Genomic DNA, 17,811 nt, shown 5'->3' on the forward strand with positions numbered 1-17,811 from the left:
CAGATCTTTTCCTGGTCTGGTCATAAACTCTGGGCCCTGGTTATTGTAAGACAGATCTTTTCCTGGTCAGGTCATAAACTCTGGGCCCTGGTTATTGTAAGATAGATCTTTTCCTGGTCAGGTCATAAACTCTGGGTCCTGGTTATTGTAAGACAGATCTTTTCCTGGTCAGGTCAGGTCATAAACTCTGGGCCCTGGTTATTGTAAGACAGATCTTTTCCTGGTCAGGTCATACACTCTGGGCCCTGGTTATTGTAAGACAGATCTTTTCCTGGTCAGGTCATAAACTCTGGGTCCTGGTTATTGTAAGACAGATATTTTCCTGGTCAGGTCATAAACTCTGGGCCCTGGTTATTGTAAGACAGATCTTTTCCTGGTCAGGTCATACACTCTGGGCCCTTTTTATATACATCCATTTTCCACAACAAGGCGGAACATCACCTCATTTTTGTTAAGCGCGCTCCTCTTTTTACCCTCATGTTTTACTTGGCATTTGTTACATCCCTTACTAGAATCATTTTGGCCTTCTGTTTTTGTCCTTACAGGAGATACAGCAACAGAGAGCTGCTCAGAAACTCATGCATGTGTTCAACCAAGTAAAACCAGAAAACATGCCTCATTCTCCAAGGTTGGTACTCAACTCTAGAACTCAGTACTAGTACACGTGTGTGTGTGTGTGTGTGTGTGTGTGTGTGTGTGTGTGTGTGTGTGTGTGTGTGTGTGTGTGTGTGTGTGTGTGTGTGTGTGTGTGTGTGTGTGTGTGTGTGTGTGTGTGTGTGTGTGTGCACGTAATAATAGTGGATTGAGTTATATAGTGCCTTTCTAACAACTGAGATACTCAAAGTGCTTAACATAGTAAGGGGGAAACTCACCTCGTGTGCGTATGATATGTGAATATCTATGGAATTACAGTATGTGTGCGTGTTACATGTGTTATGAATGTGCGTCTCCCTCCTAGGTTCCTGGACATGTCTCTTCTTCACTGGCACTCAGACGGCCAATGGTTGACCATCGAGAGGAACATGACGGGAGACTTCAGGAAGTACAATAGTAACACAGGAGAGGAGATTGCCCCCTGCTGTGGGATGGAGGAAACACTCCTGGCCTTCTCCCACTGGACCTACCAATACTCCTGCAGGGAACTGCTGGTGTTGGACTTACAGGGTCTGTCTGTCTGTCCATCCCATTCTGTTGAGCTGTCTGTCTGTCTGACTATGGATAGATTTATTTTGCAACGACATCACTTCACAGGGCTTTTCCTGTAAACTACTACATTAAACTGAAATCTCTCTTTCCCCTCCTAAATCTTTCACAGGAGTGGGATCGGAGCTTACAGACCCATCGGTCATCCGAGCAGAAGACAAAAGGTACTCGCCTCGTACAGTGGAGGTTCAGTGTGTGACACTGACACTTATTGTCATCTTGACATCCATTCTTTTGAGGTCTAAAGACATCTGAAATACGTTTATTTTGTCTTGCCTTCCTGTAGCTCGAGTGATGACATGGTGTTTGGTCCTTCTAACCTGGGAGACGCTGCCATCCACAGCTTTGTCATCAAGCACACCTGCAACTCCTGCTGCGAGAACCTCGGACTCTCAGGTGAGAGAAAGGAACCCTTCAGACCACCACTTTTATAGGGGGATTATAGAGGATTGTGGGGGTGTGTATGCGAGCCTGTAATGTGTGAGAATGTGTGATCTGTTAGGCATGTGTAGTCGGAGAGTGGACTTCTTACACGTGTGTGTCACCTTTATGTCGTCACTCGGGAGGTTCGCTGGCCTGAGATTAATCCCCGAACTTCAAATGAAGATAGAACCGGCTAATTAGGCCAAGGGAAGCATTTATTTAAATGACAACAGAGCATTGGAGGCAGGGGGAGGGACTTGCTTTGTGCGGTATGCTGGGCTCTCTTTGATTACATATTAAACAGGGCTTTGTGCTGTGGAGAAATTAGCTTTGATTAGATATTAATTGCAATCGCTGAGTAGACACGAGACGCATGATACCAGCATCTAGAGGGAGCATCGCCTCGGAAATTCACTCAAAAACAAACAAGCAAGCAAACAAACACACGCAAACATTCAGCCATACTTGTTTTGATCTTTTCAAAGGTGGTTTGTTTTTTTCTTCTTGTTTTTTCTTCTTCTTGTGTCGTCTCCAAGATTCCCATCAATTCAAAACAAATTATTCATGAAAAATCCATGGACTTCCTCTCTGGCCTGATCAAATCCTCTTTTTAGTGGTAATGACTGTATAAACTGCCATGTTGCTGATTGATGTTTGTGTTGTCAGATTTGAGGAGGAGCACGGACATCCACGGGAAAACAGAACACAGGTCTTTTGAAAAGGAGAGTGGATTGATCACGACTAGGATGTAACCTCTGATCCGGAAGCAGAACTTCGCCATCCTAACCTCTGGTTTAGGTGGGATGAAGTTGCCCTTAAAGCATAGACACTGATTTAATGTCAGTTTTGTGTTTTCCTCCCCAAATGGTGATGGTTAGGATCTGGGGAAGCTAAGCGGATCCAGAGGTGTACAAGGGTAACTTCTACCAGGAATGAAAGCACTCACTTGGTTGGTTTGAATGGATAGTGTACATTGTGTAGCTTTATGTGGACTAAATCTTGTGTTAGATGTCTGGTAGGGCTTTTGTTGTAACAGCAGTTTACATTGCAGAAGTCTCAGCAGCAAGCCAGATGCTGTAGTTTTGCATTCATTCCGCCTATAGAGTGCATAGTGGAGGGAGGCCGCAGTGTCTGTTGTACCACAGGTAACCTATTAATCAATCAAACACTTTGCCTTATTGTAATGTTATGTATCATTAGACATGATGCAGAGGGCATTCTAGGAAGGTGTTTCCATACACCAAGATATCATTTGTTTGTTCTCTGTTCTGTTTAAATGAACTCCTGGTTACTTTTGAAATGAGCACCACTTTTATGATCTTTTCATATCATTTGAGGAATGTTTATACCAGTTGTCATGTTTTTATCTGTTGCATAACAGTTTTTATGGTGAAATACCAGCTATTATGGCAGCCATTTTGAATGTTCACAATAACTCACCTTCCTAGTTAAGTTTCAAACGGGCAGACCTTCTGGGATGTTTTCAGATTTCAGAGGAATTTTTATACCAAATGTCATGCTTATATCTGCTTCGTAATGTTTATTTTTTTGTTAAGGCCCCAGACTATTAGGGTATTTCAAGTGTTATACTCTTGACATAATATTCTTACCAAACATAGTTTGGTTTATTTAATCTTATACACATTCACAGCTAAAAGCTGAACTACAAGCGTAGCAAGGAAAAGCTGTATTTAAGTGACATGTTGAAACCCTTAAAAGGAAACCATCTTCAGAGTCATGGACCATGTTCTTCAGGCTGGGCTCAAAATTGGATGTTAAACAAAACTTTATTTAGAACAAATTATTAATCAGTCAAAACTACAATCTGGGATTTGTTTTTCAGCAAAACATCCCCTCTCAATTTCATCAAATATTTTCCTGTTTTCAAACACTGTTGTGAAATCATATTTTTGTATTTAGCAATGCTCAAATATATTGTTATGCTGATTATGTTACAAGTGATTACATGAAAAAAAATACAATTAAGCATTTACACAGCTGGACTGAAGCATGGCTTATGTTATGGCTTAAATTCAGAATGACAACGCTATTACAAGAATAACTAAATCTGGTCTCTTGGTGGTTGGAATTCACACTGCTCAGACTCAGATTATTCAAATGATCACAATGGATAGCACAGCTTTTTTGTTGTTGTTGCTACAGTCCTTCACTGAAAGAGCAGTTCTGAAGAGTAGCTACCCCTTAAAATGTTTGTTTGTCCACAAAAACTCTACATAAATGCATGTTTCACTTTGTGTGTGTGTGTGCAGAACAATGGAAAAAGAACGAGCCAGAAATACATCCATAAAATTTCCTTTATTTTTCTTCCCACAAAGAAATGTCTACAAAAGCGATAAAATATAGAATTTAACAAAACTCACTTCAGACCTTGACTTGATTATTTACATCTCGAAGGAGGAGACACTGAGATAGCTCAGACAACTCAGAACTTCGACACAACTGGATCATCAAAGCTCTTAATTTATGACACACACACACACACACACACACACACACACACACACACACACACACAGGTGTGAGCTTTGGGGACATAAAGCTGTGTCAAAGTTCCGAGGTTCGATCCGACTCACGAAGTGAAAAATGCAAACATACAAACAAACAATTCAATGTAATCAAATACACACTTGCCTCAAAATTCCCCTTTTTGATTGGTTCTCAAGTAAACTCACACAGTAAAGAAACTATTTCCCATTTCGCTAATCCAGCTCCTCCTCTCTAACTATGGCACTTGAAAAAACATTTCTTTTTTTGTTTTAGTTAGTCCGTTTAAAAAAGTGTTTGTACCCCAAGTACCTTTTTTAAGGGTTTTGGTCACAGATGCTGCACTTACTGTACTTTACTTTCTCATCATGGGACGCAAAGACATTCTAATGAATAAATAAAACATGTTTAACACTACTCCAGTTGCACGCATGTATAATGCATAAAGAAAGTTTACAAAGCGTCAATAGAGTAAAGAACCTGCTCTTTGTTCATTCACTCTCTTTCAGCCTCACACACACACACACACACACACACACACACACACACACACACACACACACACACACACACACACACACACACACACACACACACACACACACACACACACACACACACAGGTTCTCCAAGGAGGTGTTTTTGACTAAGTATATGAAATGTTTTTGACCAAGTATATAAAATGTCAGTGCACTTTGTGGTCTCGTTAGGGTAAGGACCACCTTTTGCCTGTGCTCTGTGGTGTCGTTAGGGTAAGGACCACCTTTTGCCTGTGCTCTGTGGTGTCTCTGTTGATGGAGTAAAAGGTGCATGATGCATTCAGTCCCTCACGCTGAACACAATACTCCATAACATTCAGAATAAAAAATATCCCCAACCCCTGACCCACAGCATCGCATGAGAAAACCTAAAAGCCCCAATGTTTCATTGCCATGAAACAGCATGCAAAGATAACAGAACAACAATAGACTAATAGTATTATAGTAGTAATAATAGCAATAACAACAATAATAATAATAGTAATAAAATTAAAATAATTGTACAATGCAAACATGACAGTATTAAATGCTTTCCAGTTATTATTGCTACAGTACCTTACAGTGTTTATTTGTCACTCAGATTACCAACCCCACCCTAAACCCCTGATTCACAGTCTTGCAGGGGAAAATAAAAATAAAGTTGGGTTGAATTCACTGTCCTAAAGGCATGGAATGGGTGGACGCCAGCTTAGTTATGGTCTTCCTTCATTGTAAAACAACCAGTACATCTTGAACCGGGGTGGGTTTATGATGGCAGGAACATGATTTTCTGGGACTTTTGTAGAATAGGCTCTCCCCATTATATGGACTCAAAATGCATCCGGACAGTGAATTTATCCCCACACACAGATCCATTCACACGCAGACACCCCCCCCCCCCCCCCAAAGCCTTGTCTGGGTAGGTTCCTTCGCTGGGAGCCACCAGCGTATTTATATATCCAAAAAACGCTTACATTTTCAAAAATATTAAAACTCTTTTTATGCAAAGATAGAAAAAGAGTTGCTCCCTGAGAGAGATGCTGTGTAGTGCATCGAGACACGAGTGATTGTCTTTAACAAGCCACCGACCTCTAACTTCACACTCCTTTTTTGGCGGAGGGGTGGGCAGGATATGGTATGGGGCACGGGGGTGGGGGGGGCGCTATGACAAGGAGAAGCTCATCCTCTGTGTATATGGAGGATGATAGTGTTCATTGCATATGGGAAGGGTTTGGGAAAGAGATAAAGGGAAGTCAAGGAAAATGTTACAGGTTATGCTGTTCTGTACACTGGCGCTGGCTAGCATCTAATCTCCACTAAAAGTTCAGAGGGATTTGGCCACTGTGCGAAACACAGAAACGTGTCCATTATAACGTGTAAGGAAATCCTTGAAGATCTTCAACATTAACATTTAAATAGAAGTGATTGTCTATCATAGTTTACTATTAAGATTGTTCAATGTATTGCAACTTTAAGTTGCAAATGTTTCAGTGAAAAATATCTATTACCCTGATTTTTTAGGATCCGGAAAAGTGTTCTATAATAAGCAATGCAAGATCTACAGTCCCAGAGAACACTCTGTAATGTGGAATAGGTTTCAAGTGTCAATTTTAATCTGAAAGATGAAACGTCTGAATATTGTCAGTAGAGTGGCGCAGCGGTCTAAGGCACTGCATCTCAGTACTAGAGGCGTCACTACAGACCCTACAATCCTCAAAAGATTTTACAGCTGCACCATCGAGAGCATCAATGCCTGGTATGGCAACTGCTCGGTCTCCGTCCGCAAGGCACTACAGAGGGTAGTGCGTACGGCCCAGTACATCACCGGGGCCAAGCTTCCTGCCATCCAGGACCTCTATACCAGGCGGTGTCAGAGGAAGGCCCTAAATATCGTCAAAGACTCCAGCCACCCTAGTCATAGACCGTTCTCTCTGCTACCGCACGGCAAGCGGTATCGGAGCGCCAAGTCTAGGGCCAAGAGGCTTCTTAACAGCTTCTACCCCCAAGCCATAAGACTCCTGAACAGCTAATTAAATGGCTACCCAGACTATTTATTACCTATGCATAGCCCCTTTAACAACCCTACCTGCATGTACATAATTATCTCAATTACCTCGACCCCGGTGCCCCCACACATTGACACATTGACTCTGTACCGGTACCCCTGTATATAGTCCCGCTATTGTTATTCTCTTCTGCTCTTTAATTATTTGTTTTTCTTATCTCTTACTTTTTTCTTAATTACATTTTTGGGGTTTTTTCTTAAAACTGCATCGTTGGTTAAGGGCTTGTAAGTAAGCATTTCACTGTAAGGTCTACACCTGTTGTATTTGGCGCATGTGACAAATACAATTTGATTTGATTTGGTTCGATTACAGGCTGTATCACAACCAGCCGTGATTGGGAGTCCCATAGGCCGGCGCACAATTGGCCCAGCATCGTCCGGGTTAGGGTTTGGCCGGGGTAGACCGTCATTGTAAATACGAATTTGTTCTTAACTGACTTGCAGTTAAACAAAATAATTGACATATTGGCATACCCACTTTAGCTAATCATGACTACCCCCTGTGCTTAACCATTCTAGAATGATGAGGCTGAGGAGAGAAATGCAAGAATAAGGATCACGCAGTGTGAAACTTAATTTATATCGAGAGAGAGCGAGCGAGAGAGAGTCCTTTATTTAAGCAGCCAAGTGATTAGCATGGGTGTAGATAGTGCCAAATGTGACTGGGGGGGATGAGGGGATGTAGAGAGGAAGAGGTTCATGAAGTGACTTAGTTTCTTATTCACTGACTAGGTATTGTATGCCCTCATGAAAAGTCACTAAGACCAACACACTAGTGTTGTGGGGGGTTTAGGGGGGCTGGGGGGAGAGGTCCTCCTACTAATCTCTCATTAGAGCTGATTGTTCAATAGCAGTCCAACTTCGATGGACAGAGTTATTGCAGCGACAAAAAATTATTGACAGGATGGCAGTCTGACAAAATCTTTTTTTTCACGCAAAATATAATATTTATATACATATCTTCACCTTGAAAAGTAGCCATAATTGTTTAAATCCTTCTTTTACAGTTTGATAGTTCCGAACTGAAAGATGCAATACCCTCTTCACGTATCAACAGAGCCCAGACAAGGCTTTCTCGACATACCAAAATTACCTCCCAGGTTTACCCCAATATTCTTTAACAAGTCTCTTTTTAACTTTACAAATTCTGTACACATGAAACTATCAAATAACAAAACAGACAAGGTATCAGCCACATAGGGCTGCTACAGTTTTAAATGAAGACTAAAATATTAACAGAAGATGTAATACTGGAATCCGTTCTTCACTACATAATATCTACAATAGCTTTTCTGAATCACACGAATCCCTCCCCCATCTTCAATATCACAATTTCATGTAAAAAAAAACAACAAAGATAAACAAATTGACTTACCCAGTTAAAAGACAGCTTAAATTAGCTAGTTAAAGTCTGTACATTTCTGGTCAGTTCTGAAGAGCCCCGTGGTCATGGGTGCATTATATACATTCTTTAGACTGTATCGGTGAATAGGGTTGGATAAGTGCTGGACATTCCTAGTGTTTGCGGCTGTAAGTGTCTGGACGGTCCGGGCCTGGTGTCCGGGATGCGTCCGCGGTCACGTTGTGGTCCACTTTCTGAGGTTGGACCATAGGAAGTCACTTGGGCATGGTGATCGCTGCATTGGGGTCGGGATTGAACAGCTCCTTGTAGAGCGGGGGGAAGAGCACGTTCACCGTCTCGGGGTGAAGCTGCTGGAAGGCCTGCAGCTCCTCGGTGTGGAGAGTACACACGGCCGACAGCATGGGTATCCGACCAATCAGCTACAGAGGACACAGAGGGGTCAGAGGTCAGGGGTGATGGGTCAAGAAGTCCAGATCATAACCTAATTAAAGTCTCAGTCTGTACATGAAAACTGCAGCTAAAGTGAAAAGGGTTGTTTGAAATACACTGCCATCGAACAGTGCCTAGGTGTGACGCCCTTTGATGCCAATGTGAAGCCCCACAACAGCTGTACTGTATGAGGCGCGGTGATGCGCCGCGGTGATGCACCCTACCTTAGCCAGCGCGTCCTCGTCCATGTGGTTCTTCTGCATGATGTGCTGCAGCGCAAAGTAGATCTTCTCCTGGAGCTTTTGCACCTTCCTGGGTTCCATCAGCCATGGACGGTCTGACAGAGGAACACACAACCATCACATGTCAGTCACTGTGTCTGTCTTACTTATAATAAAGACAGCTTCACTAATGCAGCACATGTCAATCACTGTGTTGACAGCAGCATTCTCCATCCAGGCAGTGCCTCAGTAAGGTCTGCCTGTAGGTGGCAGCAGAAGGTAACTGTGGCTGTGAGTAGTCTGTACTAACCTGTGGAGATGAGCACTGCTGCGGAGAACAGAGCGATCTCCTCCTCAGTGAGCTGCAGAGAGCACAGACTCTTGGCAAAGTCAAACACAGCGTTGACCAGGTCATCACAGCCTGTGAGAGTTAATAACGAGGCGGTCAATATAGAATAACATGCTGTAGTCTCATAGTTATGTTGTAGTCTCAGTTCTGCTGTAGTCTCATAGTTATGTTGTAGTCTCAGTTCTGCTGTAGTCTCATAGTTATGTTGTAGTCTCAGTTCTGCTGTAGTCTCATAGTTATGTTGTAGTCTCATAGATCTACTGTAGTCTCATAGTTCTACTGTAGTCTCATAGTTATGTTGTAGTCTCATAGTTCTACTGTAGTTTCATAGTTCTACTGTAGTCTCATAGTTATGCTGTAGTCTCATAGTTATGTTGTTCTTCTCATAGTTCTACTGTAGTCTCATAGTTCTACTGTAGTCTCATAGTTCTACTGTAGTCTCATAGTTCTACTGTAGTTTCATAGTTATACTGTAGTCTCATAGTTATGCTGTAGTCTCAGTTCTGCTGTAGTCTCATAGTTATGCTGTAGTCTCATAGTTCTACTGTAGTCTCATAGTTATGTTGTAGTCTCATAGTTATGCTGTAGTCTCATAGTTATACTGTAGTCTCAGTTCTGCTGTAGTCTCATAGTTATACTGTAGTCTCATAGTTATACTGTAGTCTCATAGTTATGCTGTAGTCTCATAGTTATACTGTAGTCTCATAGTTATACTGTAATCTCATAGTTATGCTGTTCTTCTCATAGTTATACTGTAGTTTCATAGTTCTACTGTAGTCTCGTAGTTCTGCTGTAGTCTCATAGTTATACTGTAGTCTCATAGTTATACTGTAGTCTCATAGTTCTGCTGTAGTCTCATAGTTATACTGTAGTCTCAGTTCTGCTGTAGTCTCATAGTTATACTGTAGTCTCAGTTCTGCTGTAGTCTCATAGTTATGCTGTAGTCTCATAGTTATACTGTAGTCTCATAGTTATACTGTAGTCTCATAGTTATGCTGTTCTTCTCATAGTTATACTGTAGTCTCATAGTTCTACTGTAGTCTCGTAGTTCTGCTGTTCTTCTCATAGTTATACTGTAGTCTCATAGTTATGCTGTTCTTCTCATAGTTATACTGTAGTCTCATAGTTCTACTGTAGTCTCATAGTTATGTTGTAGTCTCATAGTTATGTTGTAGTCTCATAGTTATACTGTAGTCTCATAGTTATGTTGTAGTCTCATTTCTACTGTAGTTTCATAGTTCTACTGTAGTCCCATAGTTCTACTATAGTCTCATAGTTCTACTGTAGTCTCATAGTTCTACTGTAGTCTCATAGTTCTACTGTAGTTTCATAGTTATACTGTAGTCTCATAGTTATGCTGTAGTCTCAGTTCTGCTGTAGTCTCATAGTTATGCTGTAGTCTCATAGTTCTACTGTAGTCTCATAGTTATGCTGTAGTCTCATAGTTATACTGTAGTCTCAGTTCTGCTGTAGTCTCATAGTTATACTGTAGTCTCATAGTTATACTGTAGTCTCATAGTTATGCTGTAGTCTCATAGTTATACTGTAGTCTCATAGTTATACTGTAATCTCATAGTTATGCTGTTCTTCTCATAGTTATACTGTAGTTTCATAGTTCTACTGTAGTCTCGTAGTTCTGCTGTCGTCTCATAGTTATACTGTAGTCTCATAGTTATACTGTAGTCTCATAGTTCTGCTGTAGTCTCATAGTTATACTGTAGTCTCAGTTCTGCTGTAGTCTCATAGTTATACTGTAGTCTCAGTTCTGCTGTAGTCTCATAGTTATACTGTAGTCTCAGTTCTGCTGTAGTCTCAGTTATACTGTAGTCTCAGTTCTGCTGTAGTCTCATAGTTATACTGTAGTCTCAGTTCTGCTGTAGTCTCATAGTTATACTGTAGTCTCATAGTTATACTGTAGTCTCATAGTTATGCTGTTCGTCTCATAGTTATACTGTAGTCTCATAGTTCTACTGTAGTCTCGTAGTTCTGCTGTTCTTCTCATAGTTATACTGTAGTCTCATAGTTATACTGTAGTCTCATAGTTATGCTGTTCTTCTCATAGTTATACTGTAGTCTCATAGTTCTACTGTAGTCTCATAGTTATGTTGTAGTCTCATAGTTATGTTGTAGTCTCATAGTTATGCTGTTCTTCTCATAGTTATGTTGTAGTCTCATAGTTATGTTGTAGTCTCATAGTTATGCTGTTCTTCTCATAGTTATGTTGTAGTCTCATAGTTATACTGTAGTCTCATAGTTCTACTGTAGTCTCATAGTTATGCTGTTCTTCTCATAGTTATGCTGTAGTCTCATAGTTATGTTGTAGTCTCATAGTTATGTTGTAGTCTCATAGTTATGCTGTTCTTCTCATAGTTATACTGTAGTCTCATAGTTATACTGTAGTCTCATAGTTATGTTGTAGTCTCATAGTTATACTGTAGTCTCATAGTTATGTTGTAGTCTCATATTTATACTGTAGTCTCATAGTTATGTTGTAGTCTCATAGTTATGTTGTAGTCTCATAGTTCTACTGTAGTCTCATAGTTATGTTGTAGTCTCATAGTTATGTTGTAGTCTCATAGTTCTACTGTAGTCTCATAGTTCTACTGTAGTCTCATAGTTATGTTGTAGTCTCATAGTTATACTGTAGTCTCATAGTTATACTGTAGTCTCAGTTATACTGTAGTCTCATAGTTATGTTGTAGTCTCATAGTTCTACTGTAGTCTCATAGTTCTGCTGTAGTCTCATAGTTATGTTGTAGTCTCATAGTTCTACTGTAGTCTCATAGTTATGTTGTAGTCTCATAGTTCTACTGTAGTCTCATAGTTATGCTGTTCTTCTCATAGTTATGTTGTAGTCTCATAGTTATACTTTAGTCTCATAGTTATACTGTAGTCTCATAGTTATGTTGTAGTCTCATAGTTATACTGTAGTCTCATAGTTATGTTGTAGTCTCATAGTTCTACTGTAGTATCATAGTTCTACTGTAGTCTCATAGTTATGTTGTAGTCTCATAGTTATGTTGTAGTCTCATAGTTCTACTGTAGTCTCATAGTTATACTGTAGTCTCATAGTTATGTTGTAGTCTCATAGTTATACTGTAGTCTCATAGTTATGTTGTAGTATCATAGTTCTACTGTTCTTCTCATAGTTATACTGTAGTCTCATAGTTATACTGTAGTCTCATAGTTATGTTGTAGTCTCATAGTTCTACTGTAGTCTCATAGTTCTACTGTAGTCTCATAGTTCTACTGTAGTCTCATAGTTATGTTGTAGTCTCATAGTTCTACTGTAGTCTCATAGTTATACTGTAGTCTCATAGTTATACTGTAGTCTCATAGTTATGTTGTAGTCTCATAGTTCTACTGTAGTCTCATAGTTCTGCTGTAGTCTCATAGTTATGTTGTAGTCTCATAGTTATATTGTAGTCTCATAGTTATGTTGTAGTCTCATAGTTCTACTGTAGTCTCATAGTTCTACTGTAGTCTCATAGTTCTACTGTAGTCTCATAGTTATGTTGTAGTCTCATAGTTATGTTGTAGTCTCATAGTTATATTGTAGTCTCATAGTTATGTTGTAGTCTCATAGTTATACTGTAGTCTCATAGTTATACTGTAGTCTCATAGTTATGTTGTAGTCTCATAGTTATGTTGTAGTCTCATAGTTATACTGTAGTCTCAGTTATACTGTAGTCTCATAGTTATGTTGTAGTCTCATAGTTATACTGTAGTCTCATAGTTCTACTGTAGTCTCATAGTTCTACTGTAGTTTCATAGTTATGTTGTAGTCTCATAGTTATGTTGTAGTCTCATAGTTATACTGTAGTCTCATAGTTATGTTGTAGTCTCATAGTTATGTTGTAGTCTCATAGTTATACTGTAGTCTCAGTTATACTGTAGTCTCATAGTTATGTTGTAGTCTCATAGTTATACTGTAGTCTCATAGTTCTACTGTAGTCTCATAGTTCTACTGTAGTTTCATAGTTATGTTGTAGTCTCATAGTTATACTGTAGTCTCATAGTTATACTGTAGTCTCATAGTTATACTGTAGTCTCATAGTTCTGCTGTAGTCTCATAGTTATGTTGTAGTCTCATAGTTATGTTGTAGTCTTATAGTTCTACTGTAGTCTCATAGTTATGTTGTAGTCTCATAGTTATGTTGTAGTCTCATAGTTATACTGTAGTCTCATAGTTATACTGTAGTCTCATAGTTCTACTGTAGTCTCATAGTTATGTTGTAGTCTCATAGTTCTACTGTAGTCTCATAGTTCTACTGTAGTTTCATAGTTCTACTGTAGTCTCATAGTTCTGCTGTAGTCTCATAGTTCTGTTGTAGTCTCATAGTTATGTTGTAGTCTCATAGTTCTACTGTAGTCTCATAGTTCTACTGTAGTCTCATAGTTCTACTGTAGTCTCATAGTTATGTTGTAGTATTATAGTTATGTTGTAGTCTCATAGTTATGTTGTAGTCTCATAGTTATGTTGTAGTCTCAGTTATACTGTAGTCTCATAGTTATGTTGTAGTCTCATAGTTATGTTGTAGTCTCATTTCTACTGTAGTTTCATAGTTCTACTGTAGTCCCATAGTTCTACTATAGTCTCATAGTTCTACTGTAGTCTCATAGTTCTACTGTAGTCTCATAGTTCTACTGTAGTCTCATAGTTCTACTGTAGTTTCATAGTTATACTGTAGTCTCATAGTTATGCTGTAGTCTCAGTTCTGCTGTAGTCTCATAGTTATGCTGTAGTCTCATAGTTCTACTGTAGTCTCATAGTTATGCTGTAGTCTCATAGTTATACTGTAGTCTCAGTTCTGCTGTAGTCTCATAGTTATACTGTAGTCTCATAGTTATACTGTAGTCTCATAGTTATACTGTAGTCTCATAGTTATACTGTAGTCTCATAGTTATACTGTAATCTCATAGTTATGCTGTTCTTCTCATAGTTATACTGTAGTTTCATAGTTCTACTGTAGTCTCGTAGTTCTGCTGTCGTCTCATAGTTATACCGTAGTCTCATAGTTATACTGTAGTCTCATAGTTCTGCTGTAGTCTCATAGTTATACTGTAGTCTCAGTTCTGCTGTAGTCTCATAGTTATACTGTAGTCTCAGTTCTGCTGTAGTCTCATAGTTATACTGTAGTCTCAGTTCTGCTGTAGTCTCAGTTATACTGTAGTCTCAGTTCTGCTGTAGTCTCATAGTTATACTGTAGTCTCAGTTCTGCTGTAGTCTCATAGTTATACTGTAGTCTCATAGTTATACTGTAGTCTCATAGTTATGCTGTTCGTCTCATAGTTATACTGTAGTCTCATAGTTCTACTGTAGTCTCGTAGTTCTGCTGTTCTTCTCATAGTTATACTGTAGTCTCATAGTTATACTGTAGTCTCATAGTTATGCTGTTCTTCTCATAGTTATACTGTAGTCTCATAGTTATGTTGTAGTCTCATAGTTATGTTGTAGTCTCATAGTTATGTTGTAGTCTCATAGTTATGTTGTAGTCTCATAGTTATGTTGTAGTCTCATAGTTATGCTGTTCTTCTCATAGTTATGTTGTAGTCTAATAGTTATGTTGTAGTCTCATAGTTATGCTGTTCTTCTCATAGTTATGTTGTAGTCTCATAGTTATACTGTAGTCTCATAGTTCTACTGTAGTCTCATAGTTATGCTGTTCTTCTCATAGTTATGCTGTAGTCTCATAGTTATGTTGTAGTCTCATAGTTATGTTGTAGTCTCATAGTTATGCTGTTCTTCTCATAGTTCTACTGTAGTCTCATAGTTCTACTGTAGTCTCATAGTTATGTTGTAGTCTCATAGTTATACTGTAGTCTCATAGTTATGTTGTAGTCTCATATTTATACTGTAGTCTCATAGTTATGTTGTAGTCTCATAGTTATGTTGTAGTCTCATAGTTCTACTGTAGTCTCATAGTTCTACTGTAGTCTCATAGTTATGTTGTAGTCTCATAGTTATGTTGTAGTCTCATAGTTCTACTGTAGTCTCATAGTTCTACTGTAGTCTCATAGTTATGTTGTAGTCTCATAGTTATACTGTAGTCTCATAGTTATACTGTAGTCTCAGTTATACTGTAGTCTCATAGTTATGTTGTAGTCTCATAGTTCTACTGTAGTCTCATAGTTCTGCTGTAGTCTCATAGTTATGTTGTAGTCTCATAGTTCTACTGTAGTCTCATAGTTATGTTGTAGTCTCATAGTTCTACTGTAGTCTCATAGTTATGCTGTTCTTCTCATAGTTATGTTGTAGTCTCATAGTTATACTTTAGTCTCATAGTTATACTGTAGTCTCATAGTTATGTTGTAGTCTCATAGTTCTACTGTAGTATCATAGTTCTACTGTAGTCTCATAGTTATGTTGTAGTCTCATAGTTATGTTGTAGTCTCATAGTTCTACTGTAGTCTCATAGTTATACTGTAGTCTCATAGTTATGTTGTAGTCTCATAGTTATACTGTAGTCTCATAGTTATGTTGTAGTATCATAGTTCTACTGTTCTTCTCATAGTTATACTGTAGTCTCATAGTTATACTGTAGTCTCATAGTTATGTTGTAGTCTCATAGTTATACTGTAGTCTCATAGTTCTACTGTAGTCTCATAGTTATGTTGTAGTCTCATAGTTCTACTGTAGTCTCATAGTTCTACTGTAGTCTCATAGTTATACTGTAGTCTCATAGTTATGTTGTAGTCTCATAGTTCTACTGTAGTCTCATAGTTCTGCTGTAGTCTCATAGTTATGTTGTAGTCTCATAGTTATATTGTAGTCTCATAGTTATGTTGTAGTCTCATAGTTCTACTGTAGTCTCATAGTTCTACTGTAGTCTCATAGTTCTACTGTAGTCTCATAGTTATGTTGTAGTCTCATAGTTATGTTGTAGTCTCATAGTTATATTGTAGTCTCATAGTTATGTTGTAGTCTCATAGTTATACTGTAGTCTCATAGTTATACTGTAGTCTCATAGTTATGTTGTAGTCTCATAGTTATGTTGTAGTCTCATAGTTATACTGTAGTCTCAGTTATACTGTAGTCTCATAGTTATGTTGTAGTCTCATAGTTATACTGTAGTCTCATAGTTCTACTGTAGTCTCATAGTTCTACTGTAGTTTCATAGTTATGTTGTAGTCTCATAGTTATGTTGTAGTCTCATAGTTATACTGTAGTCTCATAGTTATGTTGTAGTCTCATAGTTATGTTGTAGTCTCATAGTTATACTGTAGTCTCAGTTATACTGTAGTCTCATAGTTATGTTGTAGTCTCATAGTTATACTGTAGTCTCATAGTTCTACTGTAGTCTCATAGTTCTACTGTAGTTTCATAGTTATGTTGTAGTCTCATAGTTATACTGTAGTCTCATAGTTATACTGTAGTCTCATAGTTATACTGTAGTCTCATAGTTCTGCTGTAGTCTCATAGTTATGTTGTAGTCTCATAGTTATGTTGTAGTCTTATAGTTCTACTGTAGTCTCATAGTTATGTTGTAGTCTCATAGTTATGTTGTAGTCTCATAGTTATACTGTAGTCTCATAGTTATACTGTAGTCTCATAGTTATACTGTAGTCTCATAGTTATGTTGTAGTCTCATAGTTCTACTGTAGTCTCATAGTTATGTTGTAGTCTCATAGTTATGTTGTAGTCTCATAGTTCTACTGTAGTCTCATAGTTCTACTGTAGTCTCATAGTTCTGCTGTAGTCTCATAGTTCTGCTGTAGTCTCATAGTTCTGTTGTAGTCTCATAGTTATGTTGTAGTCTCATAGTTCTACTGTAGTCTCATAGTTCTACTGTAGTCTCATAGTTCTACTGTAGTCTCATAGTTATACTGTAGTCTCATAGTTATGTTGTAGTATTATAGTTATGTTGTAGTCTCATAGTTATGTTGTAGTCTCATAGTTATGTTGTAGTCTCAGTTATACTGTAGTCTCATAGTTATGTTGTAGTCTCATAGTTATGTTGTAGTCTCATAGTTATACTGTAGTCTCATAGTTATACTGTAGTCTCATAGTTATACTGTAGTCTCATGTAAAATAAGAATACAGCGAACAGAGAAACACTCATACAAACCCGATGCCTACTGCAGTATTCACTGAAGTGTTTTCTCATCCTACTACAGTTATGTATGCAATTCTGTTACTTCTATGAATGTAATATGTAACAAATCAGATTTCAGTGTCAGGTCAGAGACTACCGAATATCTTGTCCAGAGCATTATGGGTACTGTAGTACATCATGCTACTTAGATGGCCGTAGATGGAGGCGGTGCAGTATCGCTAGCAGCAGTGCCTTACCTAGTGCTTTGAACATCTGCATGCCCCCGTACTTCCCCTCAAACAGCACTGTGTTGTTGAGAGGGTTAAACGCCCGACACATTCTAACCAGGACCACCTCCAGACAACCTAGAGAGAGACAGAGAAAGATGTCTTTTTGCAAATCTAATACCTTTTCCCACATTGATATAATATCGTCTTGTCACCATTTGTTGTATGTTTTTGTTGAAAGGAGGTGGAAACAAGGCTGTTTCAACCAGGAGACTGGTTTCCTCCAATGGGCAAGCAGGGTGAGGTCACCTGACTTGAGCAGGAGGATCTGGTCGTTCTGGCAAAGCTCCATGAAGCCTGAGATGCGCTTGGCAAACTCCACCACATACTGGATGGAATGGGTGATCTGGATGGCACACTGCTGCCACAACACGTCTCGCGTCTGCAAAGAAACACACACTTTGGTAAGTTT

The 17,811-nt window shown here is 38.9% G+C and overlaps 2 protein-coding genes across 2 annotated transcripts in view; one reads left to right on the top strand and one right to left on the bottom strand.

Annotated features, from left to right (window-relative positions):
- Positions 1–4,542, top strand: part of LOC120050646 (transient receptor potential cation channel subfamily M member 6-like) — a 44,884-nt gene extending 40,342 nt beyond the window's left edge. Inside the window, 5 exon segments of the mRNA XM_038997229.1 lie at positions 546–628; positions 959–1,164; positions 1,316–1,367; positions 1,490–1,599; positions 2,293–4,542. Coding sequence (XP_038853157.1) covers positions 546–628; positions 959–1,164; positions 1,316–1,367; positions 1,490–1,599; positions 2,293–2,378 — 537 coding nt within the window. The 3' untranslated portion in view covers positions 2,379–4,542.
- Positions 4,543–8,094: 3,552 nt separating this feature from the next.
- Positions 8,095–17,811, bottom strand: part of LOC120052530 (nuclear receptor ROR-beta-like) — a 38,282-nt gene continuing 28,565 nt past the window's right edge. Inside the window, exons 6-10 of the mRNA XM_038999535.1 lie at positions 17,649–17,781; positions 17,370–17,477; positions 9,038–9,148; positions 8,731–8,843; positions 8,095–8,496 (exon numbers count right to left, since the gene is read on the bottom strand). Coding sequence (XP_038855463.1) covers positions 8,332–8,496; positions 8,731–8,843; positions 9,038–9,148; positions 17,370–17,477; positions 17,649–17,781 — 630 coding nt within the window. The 3' untranslated portion in view covers positions 8,095–8,331. The remainder of the gene's footprint in view (positions 8,497–8,730; positions 8,844–9,037; positions 9,149–17,369; positions 17,478–17,648; positions 17,782–17,811) is intronic.

Source organism: Salvelinus namaycush, chromosome 1 (assembly GCF_016432855.1).
Source record: "Salvelinus namaycush isolate Seneca chromosome 1, SaNama_1.0, whole genome shotgun sequence".
Classification (NCBI taxonomy): domain Eukaryota; kingdom Metazoa; phylum Chordata; class Actinopteri; order Salmoniformes; family Salmonidae; genus Salvelinus; species Salvelinus namaycush.